The following is a 22,641-nucleotide window of genomic DNA, read 5'->3' on the forward strand; positions in this document are numbered from 1 at the left end:
AGTACCTCAGAGAAGGAGCCTTCCCCAGTGTCACCGGCTCACAGGGAGGGGTGAAGCTGACCTCTGAAAGTCTCCACTCCGCAAGTGGCCCCAGGAAGTCACTCACCCAATCTGGATGTTAGATTTTGCATCTCCACCAAGAAGGAGCAGGACCAGACCAGTGCTCTTTCTGAGGGTCCCCAGAAAGTATGGCCAAGAGCTGGAAGGTCCGTTATGAGCCAGTTTTAATTAGTTAGAGCTGGTTACAAGTGCACGTGGTGAACTTCCAGAAGCTGGACCACCTAGGGGCTCACCCTGATGATGTAGTGGAGAACGAAGAGATTGGCTGTCCCTGAGATGCCAAATTCCACAGCCAGCTTCCTGGGGTACTGTGTGCATTGTTTTACAGGTGTTAGTATTTGTCTCCCGAATAATCGTAAGGTCTTAAGAACAAGGAAGGAGATTGAAAGGTTTCCTTGTGCCCACTAATCAGTCATGTGGTATCTCTTCCCAGAGACCAGAAAGAGGGAACAGGCAGCTTTGTGACTTGGGCAAGATACTCAACAAGATGTGTTCTCAGAAATCTTTTTTTTTTAACTTCTAGAATTTTCTGGATGAATGATCCATGTATTGCTCATATGAGCCATGTGTAGCTCTGTAAATATCACCATGAAGCCAGAAAATTCATGTCTGAGCTATTTGAGGTCAAGCTGAGGAAACAGCTCATGGTCAGAACAATAGAAAGATTATTAGTGGATTATTGGCCTCTCATGTTTCCATTCCCTTAGCCAATTCTCAATACATAGGCCTGCCTCTTTGTTTCTGTTTCTGTCTCTGTCTCTGTCTCTCTCTCTCTCTCACACACACACACACACACACACACACAGAGTTGTTCTGCGTTGTCTTTTGGGTCATTTCTTCAGTCATGTCTTTTCCCTGTGTGTTCCGTAGCTGTTAGGCTGAGAGGTCACAGAGAGAATTTCAGAACTAACTGCAATCACCATGCTAGAAATTAGTTTGAATCCCAGCAAGGGGAAGAGTCTCTGGTTATCCATACAAATGAGGTCAGATCTTCCTCTCTCTGTTGGTCCTCTGTCAATAAGAGGGCTTACAATCCTGCCAACTTTGAAGAGCTGAGCCTGAGAAAGCTGCTTCCCCTTGGACTAACTAGTAGACGTTCCTGTCATCGTAAGGGCCATGGCACGATCACTGTTCTGCTCTGTTCTTGGAGAAGGTAGGCTTTCCTGGAGATGGCAACCATACTTCTGTAGGATCTTCTGTAAGGAATGCTGCCCCACAGAGTATGGGAATTTTCAACATGTTTTGCTGTTGTCATCTACAAAGATGGTCAACAGGTAGACATTGCTCACAATGTAAGGAGTTTCTACTAAGGCTGAAGGTATGGGCTACAGTTCTACTTGCTGAAATTGTTTCTCTTCTGAATCTCCTTGACATTTTGTATCATACATATATATGTCATATATATAGTGGTATATATATATATATGTGTGTGTGTGTGTGTGTGTGATGTGTATATATGTATATACCATTACATATATATAAATATATATACATATATGATTACATATATGTATATATATATATATATATATATATATATATATAAAGAGAGAGAGAGAGAGGGCACAATAGTTGTTCAATAAATTGGAGCTTATGTCATTTTAGTCTGTGTTATCTGCATATATAGTCTGCATAGTAGATGTGGTTGTGTCAGGAGGACTAAAATCAGAGGTGAGCGACTTAGAGAACAATTCAATTTCCTCGGTGCCCTGGGAACTCAGAGAGGAAACGATCAGAAAGATCTCCCCTCTAGGAATTCATCTACAGGGCCTATGAAACAGAGCCAGAGAGGGCTTTGTGGATGAGAACAGACACTAGAGAAATTGATAGAGTTGACATAATTAACCCAATATTCCAGGAAGCTGAGACCCCACCTTAGGGTCTTTGCATTGATTATTCCTTCTGCAGAGCACTCTCTCCCAGTTATCTACATGGCTCTGTCTCTCACCTCCTTCAGGTCTTTGCTTAAAAGTCATTTTCTCAGTGAAGCCTTCCCTGACTATACTACTTAAAATTGAAACTCTTCCTCCTTTATTTCCCATCTCTGGCTTGGCTCTTTTCCTTCATAGCCCTCATCACTAACTGATATGCTATGTATTTTAATTTTATTTGTTTGTCTCTTCCCACCACTAGAAAACAAATACCATGAGGGCAGTGATTTTGTTTTGTTCACAGCTATATTATCAGGGCCTAGAATAGTATCCAGCACACAGTTGATGCCAGGAAGGAAGGAAGGAAGGAAGGGAGCAGGCAGGGAGAAAGGGAAGAAAGGATGGATGGAGGCATGCAGAGATGGCACCACAGATTATCCTAGGGACTCATCACTGTCCCACTTAACCCTCTCATGGATCCATGAGTTAGGCTCTATCATCCACATCTTCTGACTAATAGAATTTAAAGAGTTGAAATGACACCCCCAAAATCATTCTACCAGTGGGTGTTGGAGCCAGGAAATGACACTTGGGTCCCACATGACGATATTCTATCTAATATAGTCCCTACTTTCTATAAAATCAAGCAAGAGTGTGCGATATTAGGTCTAGTATTTTGCTATTTATTTTATGCATTTGTATTTGAGGAGGAAACTGGCATCCTGAGTGCAGTATAATACTATTGGCCGTTTGGGAAACTCTGACCCCTCAAATAGGCTATAAGCGTCATCTGAGTTCCTGAGGTCATCACTCAGAAGTGTGTGTCTGCTGATGAGCCTTCAAAGTGAGCTCACATGAAGATACAATGAAAAAGAGTGATTTCCCAGAGTTAGAGTGGTCTAGAGCATTCTGTTAAAAACTCCCCAGCTTCCTGCAAACCCCAGTTGTCCCAGCTACCTTTGTGGACCGATGGCTTGTTTTTACTTAGGATCCTGTAACAACTAGCAATGTTTGCTGGTCAAAACCAGTTGAGTATTGGCAATTTCATATCATTCAACCTATCTTTTTGCCCTCACAACCACCCAGCAGTTGGGACTATGATTATTCCTGTTTTGCACATGAAGAAACTGACATTTGGAAAAGCAAAGTAACCTGCTAACATCACACCCGAGTTAAGTGGCCCAGCCTAGCTCCCTGAACAAGCTGTGCGGGGCTCCAGCATCAGTGTTTCCACCATGATACTAAGTTCATCTCCAGGACTCACTGGTGCATTGTTTGTCTCCATGGAGTTCAGGCTTTCCTGGGATACTCAACCTGGGAAGCCACCAGTGGTGGCCGAGGGAGATGGAAGTGGGGAGAGGGTTCTGCATCATTTTCTTTGTTCCGAGTCCCCCCTTCAGAGGCAGATATCATTGGGGTTGATGCCTACCCTTCATCATTCAATGGCCCTGCCCTCAAACATTTGAAGCACATGAGAGGATGAGGGGTATCAGTGCCCCATGCAGGTGGTCCTTACTCATTAACCCCTTCTCCTTGACCTCTAGGCCTGCATGACTTAGAGCACCCTGATGTGTCCTTGGCAGATGAATGGTAAGAATTAAACCACCCTTCATCAGCATGGGTATCTGTTGCCCTCTTTGATTTCGAGTCCTCTGTACTCCCTTCCAACCTCTCCCAGTTCAAAGGCAAAGGAAGGCGATGCTACAAATCCTCACATGTTCTTGTTTTGGCCCCTGTCATGGTCTTAGGTCCTACTGCAACACTGACCTACACCCGGAACACCGTCATCTGTCTCAGCTAGAAGCTATTAAGCTCTACCTCAAAGGCAAAGAACCTCTGCTCCAATGTGAGTGGGCTTTCAACCTGTCCTGTCTGTGTATGCGGCTGTAGTTGGGGCGGGGATGGGGGAGACGCAAAACCACACTTCCCCTCAGCTTTCAGAGGAAGCTTTGCTTTCGGCAGAGGTGATCAGTCCCATCAGATCCAGCCAAATGTCTGCTTCCTGTAGGAACAGGAGGAAGAGTGTGGGCCACTGAAAGTCACGCAGAATCCCCAATCCCAGTCTAATTCACATTGGACTTGTCTCCCTACTGGACCATTTAAGTCAAGCACCTGAGTAGCATGGAAATGTTATCTCTGGGCAGGGACTGTGAATATCTGCTCCCTTATTTTACAAATGAGAGACAAGGGCAGGAAATAGGACTTGTCTCATCTCAGGCCATACTCTAGGTCTGGTTCTCTCCGGAGTGGGATCATCACTGTGATGTGTTGCCTCATGTCGTATACATGCTATTGCCCGTCTTCCTACCACGGGCCCTTGAGGGAGCTCACTGGGTCAGGAATGGTTCGTGGCTGGTGCAGGGGGGGCAGGGAGAGAGCAATGGGCCTGATGCTGACCAAGCACATGAGCAGTCCCTGGACGGGCATATGAGTTCCAGTAGCTAGTCTGGCAGGGAGAGATTCACCACCAGTGAGCACAGCAGCTGCCCCTCCCCCAGCAGGTACCACTTACTCAGTGATGTGAACAAATCCTTTACATGTATTATTTCATAGAATTCCCACAGCGCCCTGTGAGAGGTATAAGGGGGTTCAGCTGGCTTCTCAACTCCATCTCCACAGAACGGATTGACTTTTTGGCACAGGGTCTAGTAGAGAAAAGATCAGACGGACACCACATAAGCCTTACTTTTCATTTCCTTTGACTGAATGGCATATTCAAATAACAAAGGTATAGAGATAATATAAAAAATTTACATTTACCATCCAGCTTTATCAGATCTTAATATTTTGCTATATTTCCTTCAAGTACTTTTTAAGGAATGAAACATTATCCATAATGTTGAAGCCCCTGAGTCCCCCCGTACAGTCCCATTTGCCTCCCAAAGAGAATCACTCCCACCTCGAATTGGTTCCTAACCTCCCATGGATCTATATTATTACTCTCCCTATATAGGTATCTGTAAACAGGATGTACCATTATTTTCATTATTTTGTATATTAACATTTATATATGGTATACTATATATATTATCTAGAGTACAATATATGTATTGCTCTACAACTTGTGTTTCATTCATTACATTTTGAGATTTATGTGTGTTGATCATTTACCTCTAATGCATTTATTTGAATTACTATACAGTATCCCACTACATAACTCTATCTCAGTGTATCCATTGTCTTTCTGATGATGAGTTGTTTTCAGTGTTTGCTTTTACAGCAAAGTGCCACTGCCTTGTGGGCCACCAGCCAAGGGGAGGAGGTGATAATTAGTTGGCCCCTCTGCAGAGCAATGGGAGGCCTCTGAGATGCCTCTGCTGGACTCATGATATCCCCCTGACTCCTTAGCATCTTCTCCAGAGTGCCAGCAAGAGTCCTTTTGGATAGGAACAGATTCCCTACTTTAAATTGGAAAAACAAAAACAAAAAACACAAAAACCAAAAACCTTTTATTTATTTATTTGGGGGAGAAAGAGAGTGAGCAAGAGAGAGAGAGCACAAGCTGGGGGGAGAGGGAGAGGGAGAAGCAGACTCCCTGTTAAGCAGGGAGCCCCACGCGGGACTCGATCCCAGGACCCTGGGATCATGACCTGAGTTGAAGGCAGATGCTCAACCGACTGGGCCACCCAGGCGCCCCAACAAAAACCCTCTAAATGGAAGGAATCACAAAATAGGAGTCCCAAGACTGTTTAGTTACTACATCCCTTCCTCTTATAAATGACGGGGAGCAAGGCCCTGAAAAATTACAGATTGTGATAGAGGACAGAAATGCGGGTGAACCGAGCAAATTTCTAAGACATGCTGGTCTGTGGCACCAACTGCTAGATGAGAAGAGAAAGCAGAAAACTGAAGAGGGACACACACAAGACTCTCCGTGTATAATCATCTCACTCGAACACTTTGGGGGCCCCCCTATTGCTGGCCTATCAGGTGTCAGAACTGTTCCATATTTTCAGCGGGTAGGAGGTAAATGCATAAAGTGCTACACCGTGGGAGAAAGTAGCCTGCAGTTACTATGGAGTGAGTGAGGCGAGCACCCCTTGTGCCCCCACTGGGACCCCAGCCACAGCCACCTTCTCAAGTCTGCCCCTCCCAATAGGTGATAAAGAATTGATACAAGAAGTCCTATTTGATGCCGTGGTGAGCGCTCCCATTGAAGCCTATTGGACCAGTCTCGCCCTCAACAAATCCGAGTAAGTGTTTGCACGTGTCCCCCTTTCATGGTCATTTCCCCACAAGCCGTCCAAAATATGGTTATGGTTTAAAGAACTAAACTGTTTTAGGAGCTTGGTGTTAAAGTGCTTTAATTTTCCCCAAAGCTCCAAACCACAAGAGCTCGAGCAGATTAGCGGCTCGGGCTTGGGTGGCAAGCTCCTGGGTTTGACATATAATTTGAGTTTTAGCGTTACATGAAATTTGGTGTGCTGAGGTGGGGGGCGCTTCCGAGGGAGGGGGAGGCAGAAGGAGCGCTTAGCTTCTTGCCCTGCCATGGCTCCCTCGGCTTCACAGTCTGGAGGGGACTTGGGATCTGGGCCAGGATGGGTTTTAAGTAGGACGGGGAAGGGAGAGCTCTGTTTCATGAGGGTGTCAGGATATAACCCTGTGGTTTTATTTCTGAAGCAGAGGATGCGGGGAGAGGGGGCTGGGAAATGGTCATTGTTGTCAAAGCTTTCAGCAGCTTGTTACTATTATTTTACTAACTTAAGTAGGTTATTAAAGATTAAAAATAGGAAGTGAAAACATTCCTTTCTCCTTATACCTTCACGTCATACATTATTTAGTTCTCTCTCCTTTTCTGTTCTTTATTAGCTCCATTCCTTCCTTCACCTTCCCTTTTGTATATTCTCTTCTATCCTATCATTCATTCTGTTCTCATTTTCATTCATTCATTCACTCATCAGATACTGATTGAGTGTCTGTTACGTGCTAGGCACTAGACTAGGTGTTGGTGAAACGGAGCTAACTCAATCAAACGTAGACCTTGCCATCATGGTATCTGTGGTGTGTAGTATGACAGATTATTAAGAATTGTGATAACTACTTTGAAAGAAGTGTAAGGACATGTAGAGTGTGACAAGGCCTAGAGTGGAGGTGGAAGACAGAAGGTTTTTCTGGGCAGAAACTAGTTCAAGTGTTAGGGAGCATTCTAAGGAAAATGGAACAACATGTGCAAAGGTCCTGAGGTACACAGTATTTGACACATTTGAGGCATTTAAAGAAGGCCAGCAGAACTGAAATATAGAAGGTAGACTAGAAGATGTTGGGAGATGAGGCTGTAGAGGGGCCAGATGGCTCAGGCCCTTGGGAGTCAGGTGAGGGACCCTGGATTCTATACTATGAGTGTTATAGAGTCATTGAACGATTTTAAGAAGGACATTTTAAGATTTTAAGAAGGATATGATCATATTTGCATTGTTAAACAATATCCCTCTACTGTGTGAAGAATAGAGTTTAATGGCGTAAGAATAATAATAAAGTCTCCTACAGCATTCCAAGGGATTTGCCACTTGGACCAAGGCAGTGGCACAGGGAGGAAAGATCTTCTTGTGGCATGCTGCAGAAGTGAGACCTCCCCCCGCCCACCCCAACCCTGGATTTGATGATGGGTCTGCTGAGTGAGGGGAGGAAGGCTGAGCTGTCAAGGATCATTTACAACACAAATACCTGTATAGAGAGTGGTGCCATTTCCTAGGACAGGAGACAATGAAGGAAGACCAGGTTTGGGATGTCCGGGCACGTCCAGAGTTCTCTTCTAGACATTTTAAGCTCAAGTCTCCCAAGTGGAGATGTAAGGTAGGCAGTTTAATCCAGGAGTCTGGAACCCCAAAGAGAGATTTACCATTCTCATTATACTTGGGGCTGTCCTTGGACTGCTTACATTCATGGTTCTTATTCCCTGGGAAGGTTGGGGAAGAGTCAAAACTCTGGTGGATGTGGAAATGTTTCTATTAAGCTCTCATGAACCTCAAAATCCTGTGCAAAGATTGCTGATTCACTCCTAACACATGCTGAAGATTTCCAAAATGGTAGCTTGCTTTGTAGTCCACATCTGTAACTGATTGGGCAGCCTGGCTTTCCAATTTGGGTAGGCTGCAAGCAGAAACAAATGCATAGTGCTGGTTTTTATTCACCCCTTAAATACTTAAAGGTAGTATTGGCCACTTTGACTACCATCGAAGATCAAGTAACCAAATTATCTTATATTGAAGATGACATGGATAGTGCTTCAAATCAAATTGCTACTAGCATTTAGGGAAGGGAAGCAAATTCAAGAAACAGTATTCTCTTCATACTTTTATTGTAGAATGAAATTATGTATTTGTGGAGAAAGACCATTTGCTTTTTTGTGAAGAGGTAGGCATTGTGAATATCCTGAACATGCCCAAACATACAAAATTTGCCTTGAAAGTTGAAGAAAATACCTGTAGTGAATTTTAAAATAAGTTTTCTTTGCTGAGGCCATTCTTAGGGGTCCTGTGCCTCGTATCCTGCAGGGCCATTTGAAGAAACCATTTTTTTACTCATCTCTTTGGGGATGGTGGTAAGAATAAGGCCTATGCTCTGGTAGAAGTTACAAGATGGTGACTTCAAATGGTGTAGAATTCAGGTCCTAGACATTTCTAGGTTGTAGGACCCTGCAGATTTGATTCAGTGGCTCAGTTGCTATTGTCCCTAATGACAGATTCCACTAATAAGAATGGATTTGTTAGGTCAATGCAAAAAGCTACCTCTAAGGATTTTCTTCCTCTCCTTAAAGTCATTCCCATTCCAGCCTACTGTCCTGAGTTTGCCCCCAGAACCCTGAGATAAGCTGTGTTTATTTAGCATGGGGGTGCATTCTCTCATGGTGCTTTGGAGTTCTTGGAACTCAATGGAGTTCTTAGTTTTTCTTGCAAGAATTACCACAGAACTTTCCTAAGGGGTGAGTTTGCATTCTGTGCTTGGTGCCTGTGTGCATCTGTGTATGTGTGTGTGTTTCTATAATTTCTTTTAAAACTCCAGGTTTCAAAACTGCTATTTCATAAAACATTCTGTGAGTCTTCAAATGCAAAAGCCATTATCTGTTTACTGTCTGGAAGCATCCCCCTGTTGTCTGCTGCTGTGTTTCAGGAATTCTGACAAGGGCGTGGAGGTTGCCTTCCTTGGCACTCGTACTGGCCTCTCGAGGATCAACCTGTTTGTTGGGGCTGAGCAGCTCACCAATCAGTAAGTAGGAAGGCTCCTCTGCAGGGGCCCCGGGAGCCCCTGAAATGGGAAATTCAAAGGGCTGCTTGAGTTTCTTGATTCTACAACCGGTAGAAACAAAATTCAGGCCACCCCAGGCCGGCTGACATTGTTCCCCTCTGTTTTACCACGGGGGGCCCCAGCGTGTATGTTCACCTGCCTGTTGGCCTTTCCACAACCCTTTGTTCTTCATGCTCGCTGGCTTCTGTCCACCGTCCTGGAGTTCTCTCCCGGGCTGGTGAGTCATTGCAGAATCTGGCGATGGTGTGGCTGCGGGGGGAGCAGCCAGAGGAGGGCTCCTGACAAATGGCTTCAGGGCATCCAGCTGCTCTGCAGAGGAATTCCTGCCTGTCCAGGAATCAGTGTTTCAGGTCTGTTGTTTATTTGTTTGTGTATGCTTTCCTAAACCTCGGTGCCTCTGCGCTGAGCCTGAGGGCCTGCAGAGCCCCAAGCCCAGGAGCAGGCAGTCTGGTGGTACTTGGGTTGGACAACGTTTCCTTGTGCTTCCAAAGAGACCCAGATGCACAGTGGGCAGGGCGTCGCCGAGTCCAGTACCCAGATGCCCTTGAAACCACTGCTCAGCCTCTGTGTCTTCATCGAGCAATAGGGCAATAGGGTCTTACCGCTTCAAACTGGTGTTGGAGCAGAGCTGGAGGGAGCCTGGGAAGTCTTTTCTGACCCCATTAATGTTTCTCGGTTTGGGTTTTTTTTTTTTTTTCCTCTCAAGTAAGAGGCATTTTTAGGCCAGGGATAAATCTAGTCCGAGATTCAGAAAGCTTGCCAAGTATGTGTGGGAGGGTTCAGACATTACTGTAGGACCTCACACACCCTGACCTATAGATACTTGGGGGTGAATAACCAAGCCACAGGCTGGCCATCAATCTGAAAGGGGTTGGCCCCACGGAGACCCGAGAAGGAGATGCTCCTGTCCCAGCAAGCCCCATTCAGCAGTTCTCTTGCCTCTTAGCTGAGGCCCCGACTCCAACCATATGGTATTATAAAACCAAGTCTGGTAAATGGCATGTAAATAGATTTTTAGATGGTTTGTGACCTGGCTTTCAATTCCTACTCAAAGACTCTTTCTCAGCATCTCAGATTTGTCATTTAGGAAGTCGGCTACAGTTGTGACTTGATTTTTTCCAAGCCCTCTTTAGCCTTTTAGCTCAGCCCAAATATTTTTTCAGAGGGCAAGTTCCTAGAAAGACTAGAAGTGTCGAGATACACATCACCTTCTCCTTTTGGGACCTAGAGAGACAGAAGGAGACACAGAAACTGACTTTCTCATGCTCAAGAGAAAGGCTGTTGTTTATCTTGAGATTAAAACAGATAAACTCAGAAGAACAACCACCACAACAAAACAAACAGTGCACCTTGCTAGTGTGTCCTGTAGGTCACATTCAGGACTGCTGGGCAGAGCACCTGGCTCAGCCCACTGGTTTGCATCTGAGAAATGGCAGTGGTGATCTCCCTGCGTTCTTGTGAGGATCAAAAAAACTATGGATGTAAAACCACGTTGAGAAGCTAAAAATATCTGTAAGTACAGGTTAGCTCAGCTCCCTGTGACACTGCTGTGACCCAGAGTGAGTAGTCATTGGGTATCCGGATGGATGAGATAATTCTTCTGTCTTCAAGAAACTCATAACATTGATTCATATGGAGGTACCTTGTGGCATATTGTACCTCTATACATTCATATATATTCATATAGAGGCACATAGAATTGACTTCTCTCATCTTAGAGTCTTGTACCTGTCTACCCCTTCAAGCAAATGGCATTTTTTAAAGATCTATTTATTTATTTATTTGACAGAGAGAGAGTGCCAGCGTGGGGGAGGGGGAGAGAGGGGCACCGGGAGAGGGAGAGAGAGAATCTCAAGCAGACTCCCCCTGAGCGCAGAGCCCGACTAGGGACTCAATCTCACCACCCTGAGATCATGACCTGAGCCAAAGTCGAGAGTTGGACACTTAACCAACTGTGCCACCCAAATGGCAAATGACATTTGTTAAGACCCAACTATTCAGATATACTCTTAGCCAGGGCTAGAAAGCTTTTAGATTTTCTGTGTTTTCAAAGAAGGCATATAAGGAAGAGTGCAAAGTGCTGGGGAAAGGACTAGAGAATATGAAGTCCCACCCCATGTACTAGCATCAGCCTCCTACACTCTCTCTATCACCATCTCTATCACCTGATTTTAGAAGCACATTGATTCTAGTTCATGGCCTTTGTACCTGCCAATGTCAGCAGTGAATCTTGCGCCTTCAGCCTGGCCTTTTGGAGCATGTGTAGTAGACATATAGAAGAGGTGATATCAGCCTCTGTGGGGGTGATTCTGCTCCCCTCAGAGTTCTAAGTCTAAGAGATGGCTGCTTCATACCTTCCATGTGAACCATAGAGAACGGAAGAAGCTCCTGAGCTCTAAGAATCCCATACACTTGTTGGAGCCATTTTCACTTTATAATGGGGCTAGAGACTCAGTGACTGACCCAAGTACCTCACCCAAGGTCATTCAACTGTGCTTAAAACCTAGGCCTGTCTCACACAACACCACAGCAGCCCCTGGCATCCAGAAGTAGGTTTTCATCTTCCCCAGAAAGATCTGTCTTCCTGAAGAACATTTTCAGAGATTCTGTAGAATCAGCTCTCTCTTTCTGCTTGCTTCTGAATCACCACTTGGTAGTCGTCAGGAACCCACAAGGTTTCCCGGCAACCAGACCCTCTGCTATTAACACCGAAGCCAATGGAGATCAAGCACTGCAGGCTCCTGCTTGCCGCCCTGGGTGCCAGCATCTGGTCCTGGGCAGCAGGCACTGGGCACTCAGTTATGCAGTGTTCCAAGCCGATCACCTGCCGTCCTCAAATGTCCCCGTCAGTCTAAGCTATTATCCCACCTTCTGGGCCTGGAAGAGGGACCATTAACTGCTGAATGAGAAAGGTGCCTTCCTCCCTGTGGTTATATGCATCCCACCACTGAACAGGACCATCTCAAGTGAAAATGCATGGTTGTGCCATGGTGCGGTGTGGGAGGCAGCTGTCCCTTCCACCTAGGGCTAGGCGGCAGAGTCTCCTTCACACACCTCTCCAAGTCAGGTTTACGAAGAATCTCATATCTAAAGAAAAAAAAATACAAAAGGTCACATTTCAGTATTTGTGAGTCCTGTGGATTTTAGGATCAGGAAACATTACCACTGAATAGATCAGTGCCAGAAGGAGCTTGTCTGTAACATCAAGCCTGGGACTTCCTTCGCCCTGCACTCTGAATAACGCAGAGGTCTGTGCACTGTCTCAGCCCCGCTCATGACTCCACAGTTGGCCTTTTGAATGACAGCAGAGAGCCTTTACATGGGAACGTGGCCATACGGACGAGGAAATTTGAAAGAATTAAGAAATCCTATTTAGAAAAGATATAGCAGACTGCTTTGAATACTTGAGGAGCTCTTATCAGAATATGAGATTTGATTTATCATGTGATCATTAAGCATACGATGAGTGCCTGATGAGTGCCAGGCCCTGGAAATGTCAAGAAAAATAAGGTCTCTGCCCTTAGAGAGGAATTGGGACATAGTAGTATAAGTTAAAAGGAGACATATTTCCATGCTAAGAACTTTAAGGGTGGTCTCCAATGGAATGGGTTTCCTCTAGGAGTGAGCTTTGCATCTTAGGAAGAGATCAAGGGATCGCTGGTTGACCAAACCCTAAAACTACAAATTTCTTTCCTGAATTAGAAGCCAATTCAAGTAGTTTCAAAGAACCAACTAATTGTAACTTAACATATAAATTCAACCATGCTATAACAATGTAGAATATTTGAGTATTTCTCTCCATCATCTGTGTGATCCAACTCCACACTGCAAACTGCTAGATAGAAAATGATGCCATTTCCAGTTCAATGAGTGGCCTTTTCCCTGCATGCACAATGTATCCTGATTGCTCTCCCTTCCTGCAAGCTCTCTGCAGACTGTCAATTAGCTAGGCAGTCATTTCCTCCCCTGAGTCCTACTGTATCAGCCAAGATGAGGCACTTGGGTACTAGAGAGTAAACATGATTCTTTGGAGTTAAGCGAACCAGCAAACACTCATTGGAACTTCAGGATGTGTAAGGCTCTGTGGTGGGAACCAAAATGGGAACAAAAGCTTCTTTCCTCATAGACCTCAGGAGGCTTGGGATGGGGACATGACATAGTGCAGATGAGGCCAAGGAAGAAGGCTGTGTGACAGACCAAGGCTGTGGGCCCCAGCATGGGGCAGGGGCTTGCTCAGGTCTCTGTGCATTTGTGTGGTAGGTGGGATGTGATTTTGAAAGGAAGAGATGGGGAGGAGAATGCATGTAGTCTTCAGGGTAGAGAGAAGCACTGTGGGCAGTGGGTGGGAGGCTGGGCAGGGTGAGGGATTTACAGAGGGGGCCGGAGCCATCCTGTTGTCTGGAAAGTAGGTTGGGGAGGCAGGAAGGGAGCAAGGATCTCTACATGGCCAACTGCTACCTCTGTTACACTTTTTCTAAGAAGAGTAAAAATCTACTTAAGAAGTTGGTCTTCCCAAGGATATGTGATCATGTGTGAATTGTAAGGCAAGACAGAGCTTTCTGACTTCCTTTGTCTTCAGATATGATTTCTGGAGGCTTTGTTTGTTTGCTTGCTTTAGATGGTAAGATAATCAGTTCACTAGATACACTAGGAAAAATCATTTCCCTCACTGGGAGTCTCACTGCTGGAGTTCTACAAGGTGTTTGAGTAATCTGGGGTACATGGTGTTATACAGGTTCTCTCTGCACTGGGAAAGGCAGGTTGGGGTTCTGGAAGCTAACACCATTTTTACCCAACAAAGGCAGTTGGGACACACTGGCATCTGGCTTTTCCTTGCTGAGTGGTGCCAGGATCCTCCCCCTTCTCCTCCTTCCCTCCTCCTCCCCCTTCCCTCCTCCTCCCACTTCCCCTCTGTCTCTTCCAGTTTTATTGAGAAATAATTGGCATACGCCACTGTAAAATTTCAGATGTACAGCATGATGGTTTTGGTTACGTATATGGTGAAATGATTACAATGGGTTGACTTAACATCTCTCATCTCAAATAGATACAATAAAAAGAACAGGAGAAAAATCCTCCTCATGATGAGAACTCTTAGGATTTAGTCTCTTCACAACTTGACCGTGGGTCCTGCAGCAATGTCAGCTGTAGTCCCCGTGTGGCACATAACAGCTTAGGACCGGCCAATCTTAGCCTTGTACCTTCTCACCACTCTCTTCCGATTTCCCTTGCCCCTACTCCCTGCCTCTGGTGACCACAAGTCTGATCTCTTTTTCTGAGTTTGGTGGGGTTTTTTTGTGTTTGTTTGTTTGTTTGTTTTTGTTTCTTTGTGTTTAGCTTCCACATTTAAGTGAGATCATACAGTATTTGTCTTTCTGTGTCTAATTATTTCACTTAATGTTTTCAAGTTCCATCCATGTTGTTGCAAATGGTAGGACTTTCTCATTTTTATGGCTGAATAATATTCCATTGTGTGTCTAGATACCACCATTTCTCTTTCCATTTGTCCATCAATGGACACTTAGGCTGTTACCCTATCTTGGCTGTTGTAAGTAATGCTGCAGTGAACAGCAAATATCATTTTGAGTTAGTGTTCTCATTTCCTTCATGTATATGCCCAGCAGTGGAATGGCTGGATAAGATGGTAGTCTTATTTTTAACTTTTTGAGGATCTTCCATACTGTTTTCCCCAGTGGCTGCTCCAATTTCCATTCCCACCAGCAGTGCACGAGTGTTCCCTTTTCTCTACACCTTCGAGAACACTTGCTGTCTCTTGTCTTTTTGATGATGGCCATCCTAACAGGCGTGAGGTGATAGCTCACTGTGCTTTTGATTTGCATTTCCCTAATGACTAGTGATGTTGAGCGTCTTTTTATGTATCTGTTGGCCATTTGTATGTGTTTTTGGAAAACTGTCTATTCAGGTACGTTGCTCATTTTTAAATTGGATTATCTGTGGCTTTTTTTTTTTTTAAAGATTTTATTTATTTATTTGAGAGAGAGAGAATAAGAGAGAGAGGACACATGAGAGGGTATAGGGTCAGAGGGCGAAGCAGACTCCCTGCCGAGCAGGGAGCCCGGTGCGGGACTCGATCCAGGGACTCCAGGATCGTGACCTGAGCTGAAGGCAATCGCTTAACCAACTGAGCCACCCAGGTGCCCGGATTATCTGTGGCTTTTTGACGTGTTCTTATTCCTTTCCATTTCAAGGGACTTTCTGAAAGCTGGAGACAAGGAGAATATTTTTAATGCAGACCATTTCCCTCTCTGGTACCGAAGAGCTGCTGAGCAGATTCCTGGGAGTTTTGTCTACTCCATCCCATTCAGCACAGGTGGGTGTCCTTGTTGGAGGTGGGGGTCCATCTGTCTGGTCCTGCTGACCCAGGCATTGCATGCAGTGTGTAAGGGAGCTGTCTGAATGCTGGAGCAAGACAAGTTCTGTCTTGAGAGCCAGGGCTGAATATTGGCCTAGCAGTGAACCATCCACCTGTTCCATAAGTATAATGGCCCCAAGTAAAATGAAGCTTTTGCTTAACTAAAGTGTGCAAAGAGCATTTTGGGAAGCAGGACTGGTATTTTTTACTGTGTGGAATTTGAATACAAACTTCTCAGTAGATTTTTTTTTTTAATGTTGTCATGGCCCCACTTAGAGAAAATTCAGGCAGGCATAACATCCTTGCCAGAACCTTCAGTGAGTCACACTATTTTGGAGGCCCACAGTTCCCCTATCAGAAACTAAATTGATTCAAATCCACATGTAGAGTTGAAGGCTAAGATATTGTGTAGCCCTGCCTCTCCTGACAGAGGGTTACAGTGACCAAGGAAAAGCACATAGTCAGTGATTTTTCTAGTCCTAAGATTTTATGTTATAAAAAAAATTAAGGTTACCTCCCTCCAAAAAAGAACTGAACACCATCTTATTTCAACTAGGTTTAGAAACAAAACAAACTAAAAATAGTTCTTAATTGCCCTTGGCTTTTTCTTGTTTCACATAGCTGATACTTTTTGGTGCCCATTTTATGTAAGACTCTGACTATGCATTGTAGGAACTTCAGAGGTGAATAAGACCTAGTTCTCTAAGCTTGGATCACTTTGGACAGTTCAAACTGTACTTATGTTTTATCTTAGAGCCTCTCAACTTAGTCTTTTGTAAGCATTCCTAAATCAACCCTAATAGAGGTTCTCTGGTGCTTAGTGTCAAAGCCCCCTCCCTGATTCTTAGCATTGCTCATTTCTGTGAATGAAGACATCTTCAGAAAGTGCACTTTCAAAATTTGCAGAAGACATGTTGACAAGAGTTGTCTAAAAGTTAGGTGAACGGGCTCATTAGGAAGAGGGTCATTAATGAATATATTCAAGGAAAGGCCAAATGTTATTGTAGAAATTCCCTGAGCAGATGGAATTTTAGAGGAGATTATCACTTAGTTTCTTTTCAAGACTGAGATTCTTTGTACCCACACCCACACACATATGTGTTCTTATGTACGAATGTCCAGGTGACTAAAGCTCTCTCTTTATGTTTGTTTGTATGACACTTTATTGCCCAAAATATCAACTGAGAGACAGTGAACTTTCTCATTCTGCTGCAAACCTATGTCTTCTTTTATCATGCAGTATCACAATACTTTCTCTTTCTTGATCTTCTAAGAAAAAAATTAGAACTTAGCTTGCTGAATTTGGACTGGAAGCATCAAGTTATCCTTTTCTGACAGGATGGATTTTGCTCCAAGCTGGACAGGGAAAAGGAGTGGTAGGAAATAAGAGTTGTGAGCGATCAGCCCTTGGGTAGGTTTGCTTTGTTACTTGTCACCATTTTCCCTACAGAGACTTATGTCTGAGAAAAACAAAGTCTGGTTAATTGAGACTGGTGTAGAACTGGTTTTGGGAAAGTAGGGTTTCATTGAACTTTCAGTGAAATCCTATAATGAAAAAGAATTTACCTTCTTCATGGTAAAGTTAAGGATGAGTTAACATCTTAGGAGATTTTATTCTCCGTTTGGATTCGGAGATGTTAAACATCACCAAGTTCAAGTGTTGCTGTGGGGCTCTCTCTCATTTTTTCTACTGTGTACTGATTACCTGTACTCATTGGAAAAGAAACTGGTTTTTATTACTGCTTAGACTTGAGTCAGGAGAAAATTCTCAATTACTTCGATCATAAGTGTATTCAGATTCAGGTCTGCCTTCTCCCTGTTTCCCAATTCGATTGGATTCCATTCCTTGAAACCATTTATAAGGCAAGCACTGTACTAACAATTATTAACCAAGGGGGTTTGAAATTTCTGCTCAGTGTCTTTTAATTCATGGGTATTAGAATCATTGTTAGTAATTGAAAATCTCTTAGTGGTAATGCCATATTGTTACCACATTAATAAGAGTTTGGAGTGAGGATTGCATTCCAAGTCTATCCCTGATTGGAATGGTTTTGCTAAGAAAAACTGGGCTTGAAACTAGAACTTTATAAGTCAGTAAAGTCATAACCAACAAATCAGAGCTGAAATTCCCGACGTGTAAAACAATTTCAAAACCTTGTCTCATGTAGCTCTTCATGGCTGTATTCAGAGAGACAATGTAAATATGACCACTGACACGAGTAAACACTGTAATTAGTAACCACAAATCATAAAAAGATGGGTTCCCTCCAATGATGCTTAATAATTTTGATGTGAAGAGGCTGGACACCCCCCCACCCAGTGTGGTGGTCAGAACTCAGTGCACTAGTTCCTTCAACTGAAAGGACTATCTACACAGAACCCATGGCCGCACAGAATTGGCCTACTCTGGGTTCTGGGAACCAAGCACCAGCACCATCTGCTGAGTTGGTGACCGTAGGCCAATATGATTATTCTCTTAACCTGTGCATGTAACTCTTTCTATTTTTGTTGTGATGGTTTCTCTTCTTTCAGGAATAGTCAACAAAAGCAACGTGGTGACAGCAAGTACCTCCATCCAGCTCCTGGATGAACGGAAATCTCCTGTGGTGGCAGGTAAAGGATGGATTTTAATCAATTAATATACATAAGCATGGCGTCCATTCATCCGGCCAATCAATTACTTCTATGCAGCATGTTTGTTTTTCACAGAATAAGTTTTGAAAGGAAACAAAAATTAAAAATTACTTCTTCCTTAGCTTGGTGCCATCTTCACCAATTCAAGATTCTGACAGCTGGCTGTGTTGGATGTAACAACAGAAATCTTTCCCAGTACTCTTCTTCTTAAACTCTGAGCCAGTAAGAAACTGTTGGTACATGCAGAGGAGAATTTCTTGAACATAGGCAGCATGCTCATTTAAAGTAAGCTCTAGATCTCCCACCGCTGCATCATTGGGATAACAGGGGGCATTCTAGGGAATTGTGGGTTTGTTTTAGGCACACGCAAGCTGAAATGTACCTTCTGTGGAGAGCCTGAGATTTTTACCCCTCTCATCCTGCTGAGGAATTAAAGTTAGAGGTATCTGCCAGTGCCAGGTTTGGGACCAGGAGAAAGCCACAACATTTCACGATGGAGAGTCTTGAATTGTCAAAGAAATCCTGTCTTTGGCTTTTGCCATCTCTTCCACTCTCAAGGGTGGCAATAGATGTCTGTGGTGGCTGGGGGCTTTCTTTGCTGGTATTTTGGCCTAAAGGGTCTGAAACTGCCACAAGTGTTCCTTGGAGGACAGCTGCTGGCAAAAATGGAGTCTATAAGTCTGGCGCATCATCTATTTCTGATATTGTTGGAGCCATTGGTTGATGGGTGGGCAAGACCCTCCAAGCACCATCCTGATATTGGCTAGATTTACCAAAGGGAGTTGTTCTGTTTTGGGGCAACCTCCCTCAATAAGTTGTACTGTAGGTGGACATTGAACATCAACTACTGTGTCTTCGCACACTGTGAATATTTGTGGGAAGGAGTTCAAATGGAGCAAACGTGTTTGGAGTGGCTGCTCTCTGGCTGGGAGACACTGGGCTCCTTTCCCCACTTTATTTTTGATTTAGCCTATGCATCATAATTGTATTAGTAGGGATGGAAAGATTTGGGGACAATTGCCCTGGTTATTCCTGGCTTGTTGGATATGGCAAGGAAGACGGTCTTATGTATCTGACCTGTAGATCCTCTTGAACTAGACAGACCTGTAACTAATAAGCCAGGAAATAAGGACTCTGAAGATTCATGGCAGCTGTCTTCAAATTTTGTCACCTAGCATCTCATGTTCCTTGAAGAAAGTAGGAGACAGGATCATTTAACTCAGTAGGGTTTACTTTTGCACAAAGGAGGTCAGCCTTGCTTTCCCTGGGGTGACCCTGCCAGCTAGTTCTGGAGGCATGTTATCTCCTTGGAGCAGGGCCACTCCAACAGCAGCTGTCAAAGACATGGTCTGACCAAAGCGACTGTCCATCTGTTTGGAATTTTCTGAAAAACTTTTCCTTAGGTTTCTCATTCAGTCGTCATGAAGGATGTTCTGTGTCGGCCGTAAGATCACTGTGCCCATCCCAGCCACCCCATCCAAGCCTGCAAACCAAGGTCAAACATTTCCAAATGCCTATTATGTTGTAAATGTCTGAGCATGGGCAAAATGTAGACTCAGCCGGGGTACTGTGCATCCAGTGTTGAGGAGAACGTGAATTTTCCAAATGGTTTGCTGATCTAAACTGGTCTACTGTGGAGTGACACGGCTGGCCAGAGACCACAGGCAGGTCGTGAGACATGGTTTGGCCAACCGTGAGTGGGTGGAAAAGACATCCTGCTGTTTACTGCTGCTCAGTGTGTATCAACCGGTCCCCATCTTCAGAAGATAATTACAGAGCAAAACAAAGAAGCAAGGTGATCTGAGGAACTGTATTTGGTACTTACCTTTTAAAACTGGTGGTGATTAACCTTGTTTTGAAGAGTGTGTTTGGTAGACGTAAGTAAAACGGATTTGATTGGTCTGCTCTTGAAGGCTGCCAGGAATGCGGCACCATGAAGGCAATGGCCTCAAGAGGACCCTTCTGTCTCCAGAGGCAGAGTGGCCTCTCCCGCTCTCCCCACAGATTGAGCTGACTCTGACTCAGCCATCATGTCCCTGTGTGATTAGCTTCGGTAACTTTCTTCTGTGTATTTTCCTCAAGTTAAGTAGACATTATTTACTGCTCTAAAATAAAAAAGGTCATTTTAATTGGGGAAGAAGCCTTGTTTTGGCAAGTGAAGATGAATATGTGAGCAAGCTTGCCCCCACCAGTGTGCCCCCAACAGCAGATGGAATACAGCCAACTGGCAGTAATTTGGGGTTTCAATGAAATCCTTGTGTTAAATTGAAATGTCTTTGGAAGGAAAGGTGTACAACTTTGCAAATAATTATCAAGGATGACTTTGAAAAGCTTGTTCTCCTCTCAAGCCTGATCTGGTATTCTCACGTTCATTGGCTATGTGTGTCTGTTTGGGACAGAAAGAGTTTCTTGTTTTGTTTTGTTTTGTTTTTGCTTTATTCTCTTTTTTCTTTCTTTCTTTCTTTTTTTTTCTTGTCTTTTTTAAACAAAAACATTTAGATACTCATCTGTCAATGACATCTTTGAAGAAAGGGCAGTCAAACTGGGCAGGATTCCATTTGTGCGTCAGCCTTGGTGCATAAATGGGCCCCATCCATCTTCTTGGCCTATGACATTGCTTACAGTCCTTCTCTTGAGGGACCTGCCAACTTTCCAGCTGCCACTAGTGTGCTGAATTGTCTTAATTGCTTTCCCTCTGCAAAGGAAGAAGTGGTAGGACTTTCTCTTTGGCCTACCAAGACTCTCCAGAGCTCTGGAGCCTTCTGTGCACGTCAGGCCCCTCATCCATTTTTCTGTTGTTATTTGCAACACAACCCTCAGACTGTAAAGTCCACATAGGTTTGTCACCTCCTCTGTAACTGGCTAAACGTGATCTTGGGTCTCTGAAGATCTATCTAAAATAAGATTGGGATCATAACCTCCCTCACCTTACTCTGGCTTGATTTGGGGATAAAATGAAAAAACAAATAAAATACTGGAATATGAAAAAGTATAAAAATGCTAGGATTTGAGGTGACCTATTTTTATCTTCAAGTAGACAGCATATTCATTCATTCATTTATTCACTGTTTCCTGACCCCTTTCTTTTACCAGGCACTCTAGATATACTCGAGTAAGAACCAGGCTCCACAATGACATTCCCTCCCTCCCCTAGAGACCTGTAAAATAGTTATTTTTAAAGCCATGTCCACCCAGGGCAGGTGAATAGAAAAGCTGGACAATTATCTAGAAGGTCTTGGAAGTCAAAAACTGTTCTTTTCCTCTCCTGTTGCTCAGAACAGAACCCTAGAGAGTACATAGTGGACGCATAGTGGAGTGATCCTCAGTAAGAATTCTATAAAATGAACTGAACTTGTAGAAACCTATTTTGCACTCACTTAGTTATTATTGACTTGAGTTCCATAAATTACATAGATCATGGTGTTAATTCTCTACTCTGCTCGTAATGGGGAGACTGGACCCTATTGTCCAAAGTCATGGGCGCTGCTTCTACCAAGCAAGGATGGAAATGACATGGAGAGAAAGAGAAATACACAGAGGGCAGAACTGAGTCAGTCACCAGGGAAGGTGGAAGTCTACAGGGAACTTCTCCCCTCTTTGGACGTTTTGTCCCATCCCCCTGTTCTCCTTTTGGATTCTTTCTATAAATACACAATATAGCATCTCAGTTTTCTCTAAAGAAGTTCAGATTTCGGGATTTTTAAATAACAGATAATAAATTCTGATTTTTTTTTGCATTTGCTTTAAATGTAAATTTTAGCATATCAAAATCTAGAACCTCTTCTACAAATGTTCCAGTTTGATTTCTTTTAAATAAAATTTAAAAGCTCTCCAAAGGCAAGGACGGTCCGGATTATCTTTGTATTCCTAGTGCTAAGCACAAAGGTTGACGTGTGGTAAATATGTCAAAAATCGTGGCAGAATAAATAACTCAAGGAAGATGGGCTTCATTTTCCCCTCTCCTGTGTAGGTACATAAGTGCAAATTGTACTGTCCAGACAAGGGGAACACAGTATTTGACGAAAACTCTAAGAGGTGCAGTCAACCCCTACAACTCTAATCCATGCCCTAGTAATCTGACACAGACCACTATGGATATTTTAAGGAATAGAAAAACCGTTTAGTTCCCCATCCTAATGTCAGCTGTGCCGGCCTGGTAGTTACCTCTACATCAGTAAAAGTCTTTTCTGAGGTCTGAGCATTGAAGTGATGCCTAGAATAGCTAATCTGATCAGCAGCAGGGAAGGAAAAAAAAAAAAAGTAGATGAGAGACCATAGAGGCATTGCTTTCCTACAGAAACAGTTTTTTAACACAGATTTTGTTTTTGAGGTGTGATGTACATACCAAAAATTCACTTATTTTAAGTGTAAAATTCAATTATTTTTAGTAAATCTGGGGGGAGCTCTGATCTGCCAGTCTGTTTCTTTGCAAGAAACACGTTGAAAAAAAAAAAAAAA

At 43.8% G+C, this 22,641-nt stretch overlaps 1 protein-coding gene across 1 annotated transcript in view; it reads left to right on the plus strand.

Annotated features, from left to right (window-relative positions):
• CACNA2D3 (calcium voltage-gated channel auxiliary subunit alpha2delta 3) overlaps positions 1-22,641 on the plus strand; it is an 807,776-nt gene that overhangs the window by 636,778 nt on the left and 148,357 nt on the right. The window contains exons 22-27 of the mRNA XM_081805734.1: positions 3,476-3,521; positions 3,680-3,777; positions 6,031-6,124; positions 9,042-9,137; positions 15,386-15,507; positions 18,082-18,162. Of these exons, the coding sequence (XP_081661860.1) occupies positions 3,476-3,521; positions 3,680-3,777; positions 6,031-6,124; positions 9,042-9,137; positions 15,386-15,507; positions 18,082-18,162 (537 nt within the window). The remainder of the gene's footprint in view (positions 1-3,475; positions 3,522-3,679; positions 3,778-6,030; positions 6,125-9,041; positions 9,138-15,385; positions 15,508-18,081; positions 18,163-22,641) is intronic.

The sequence above is a fragment of the Leptonychotes weddellii genome, chromosome 1, assembly GCF_054177405.1.
Source record: "Leptonychotes weddellii isolate Sample4059 chromosome 1, ASM5417740v2, whole genome shotgun sequence".
Lineage (NCBI taxonomy): Eukaryota > Metazoa > Chordata > Mammalia > Carnivora > Phocidae > Leptonychotes > Leptonychotes weddellii.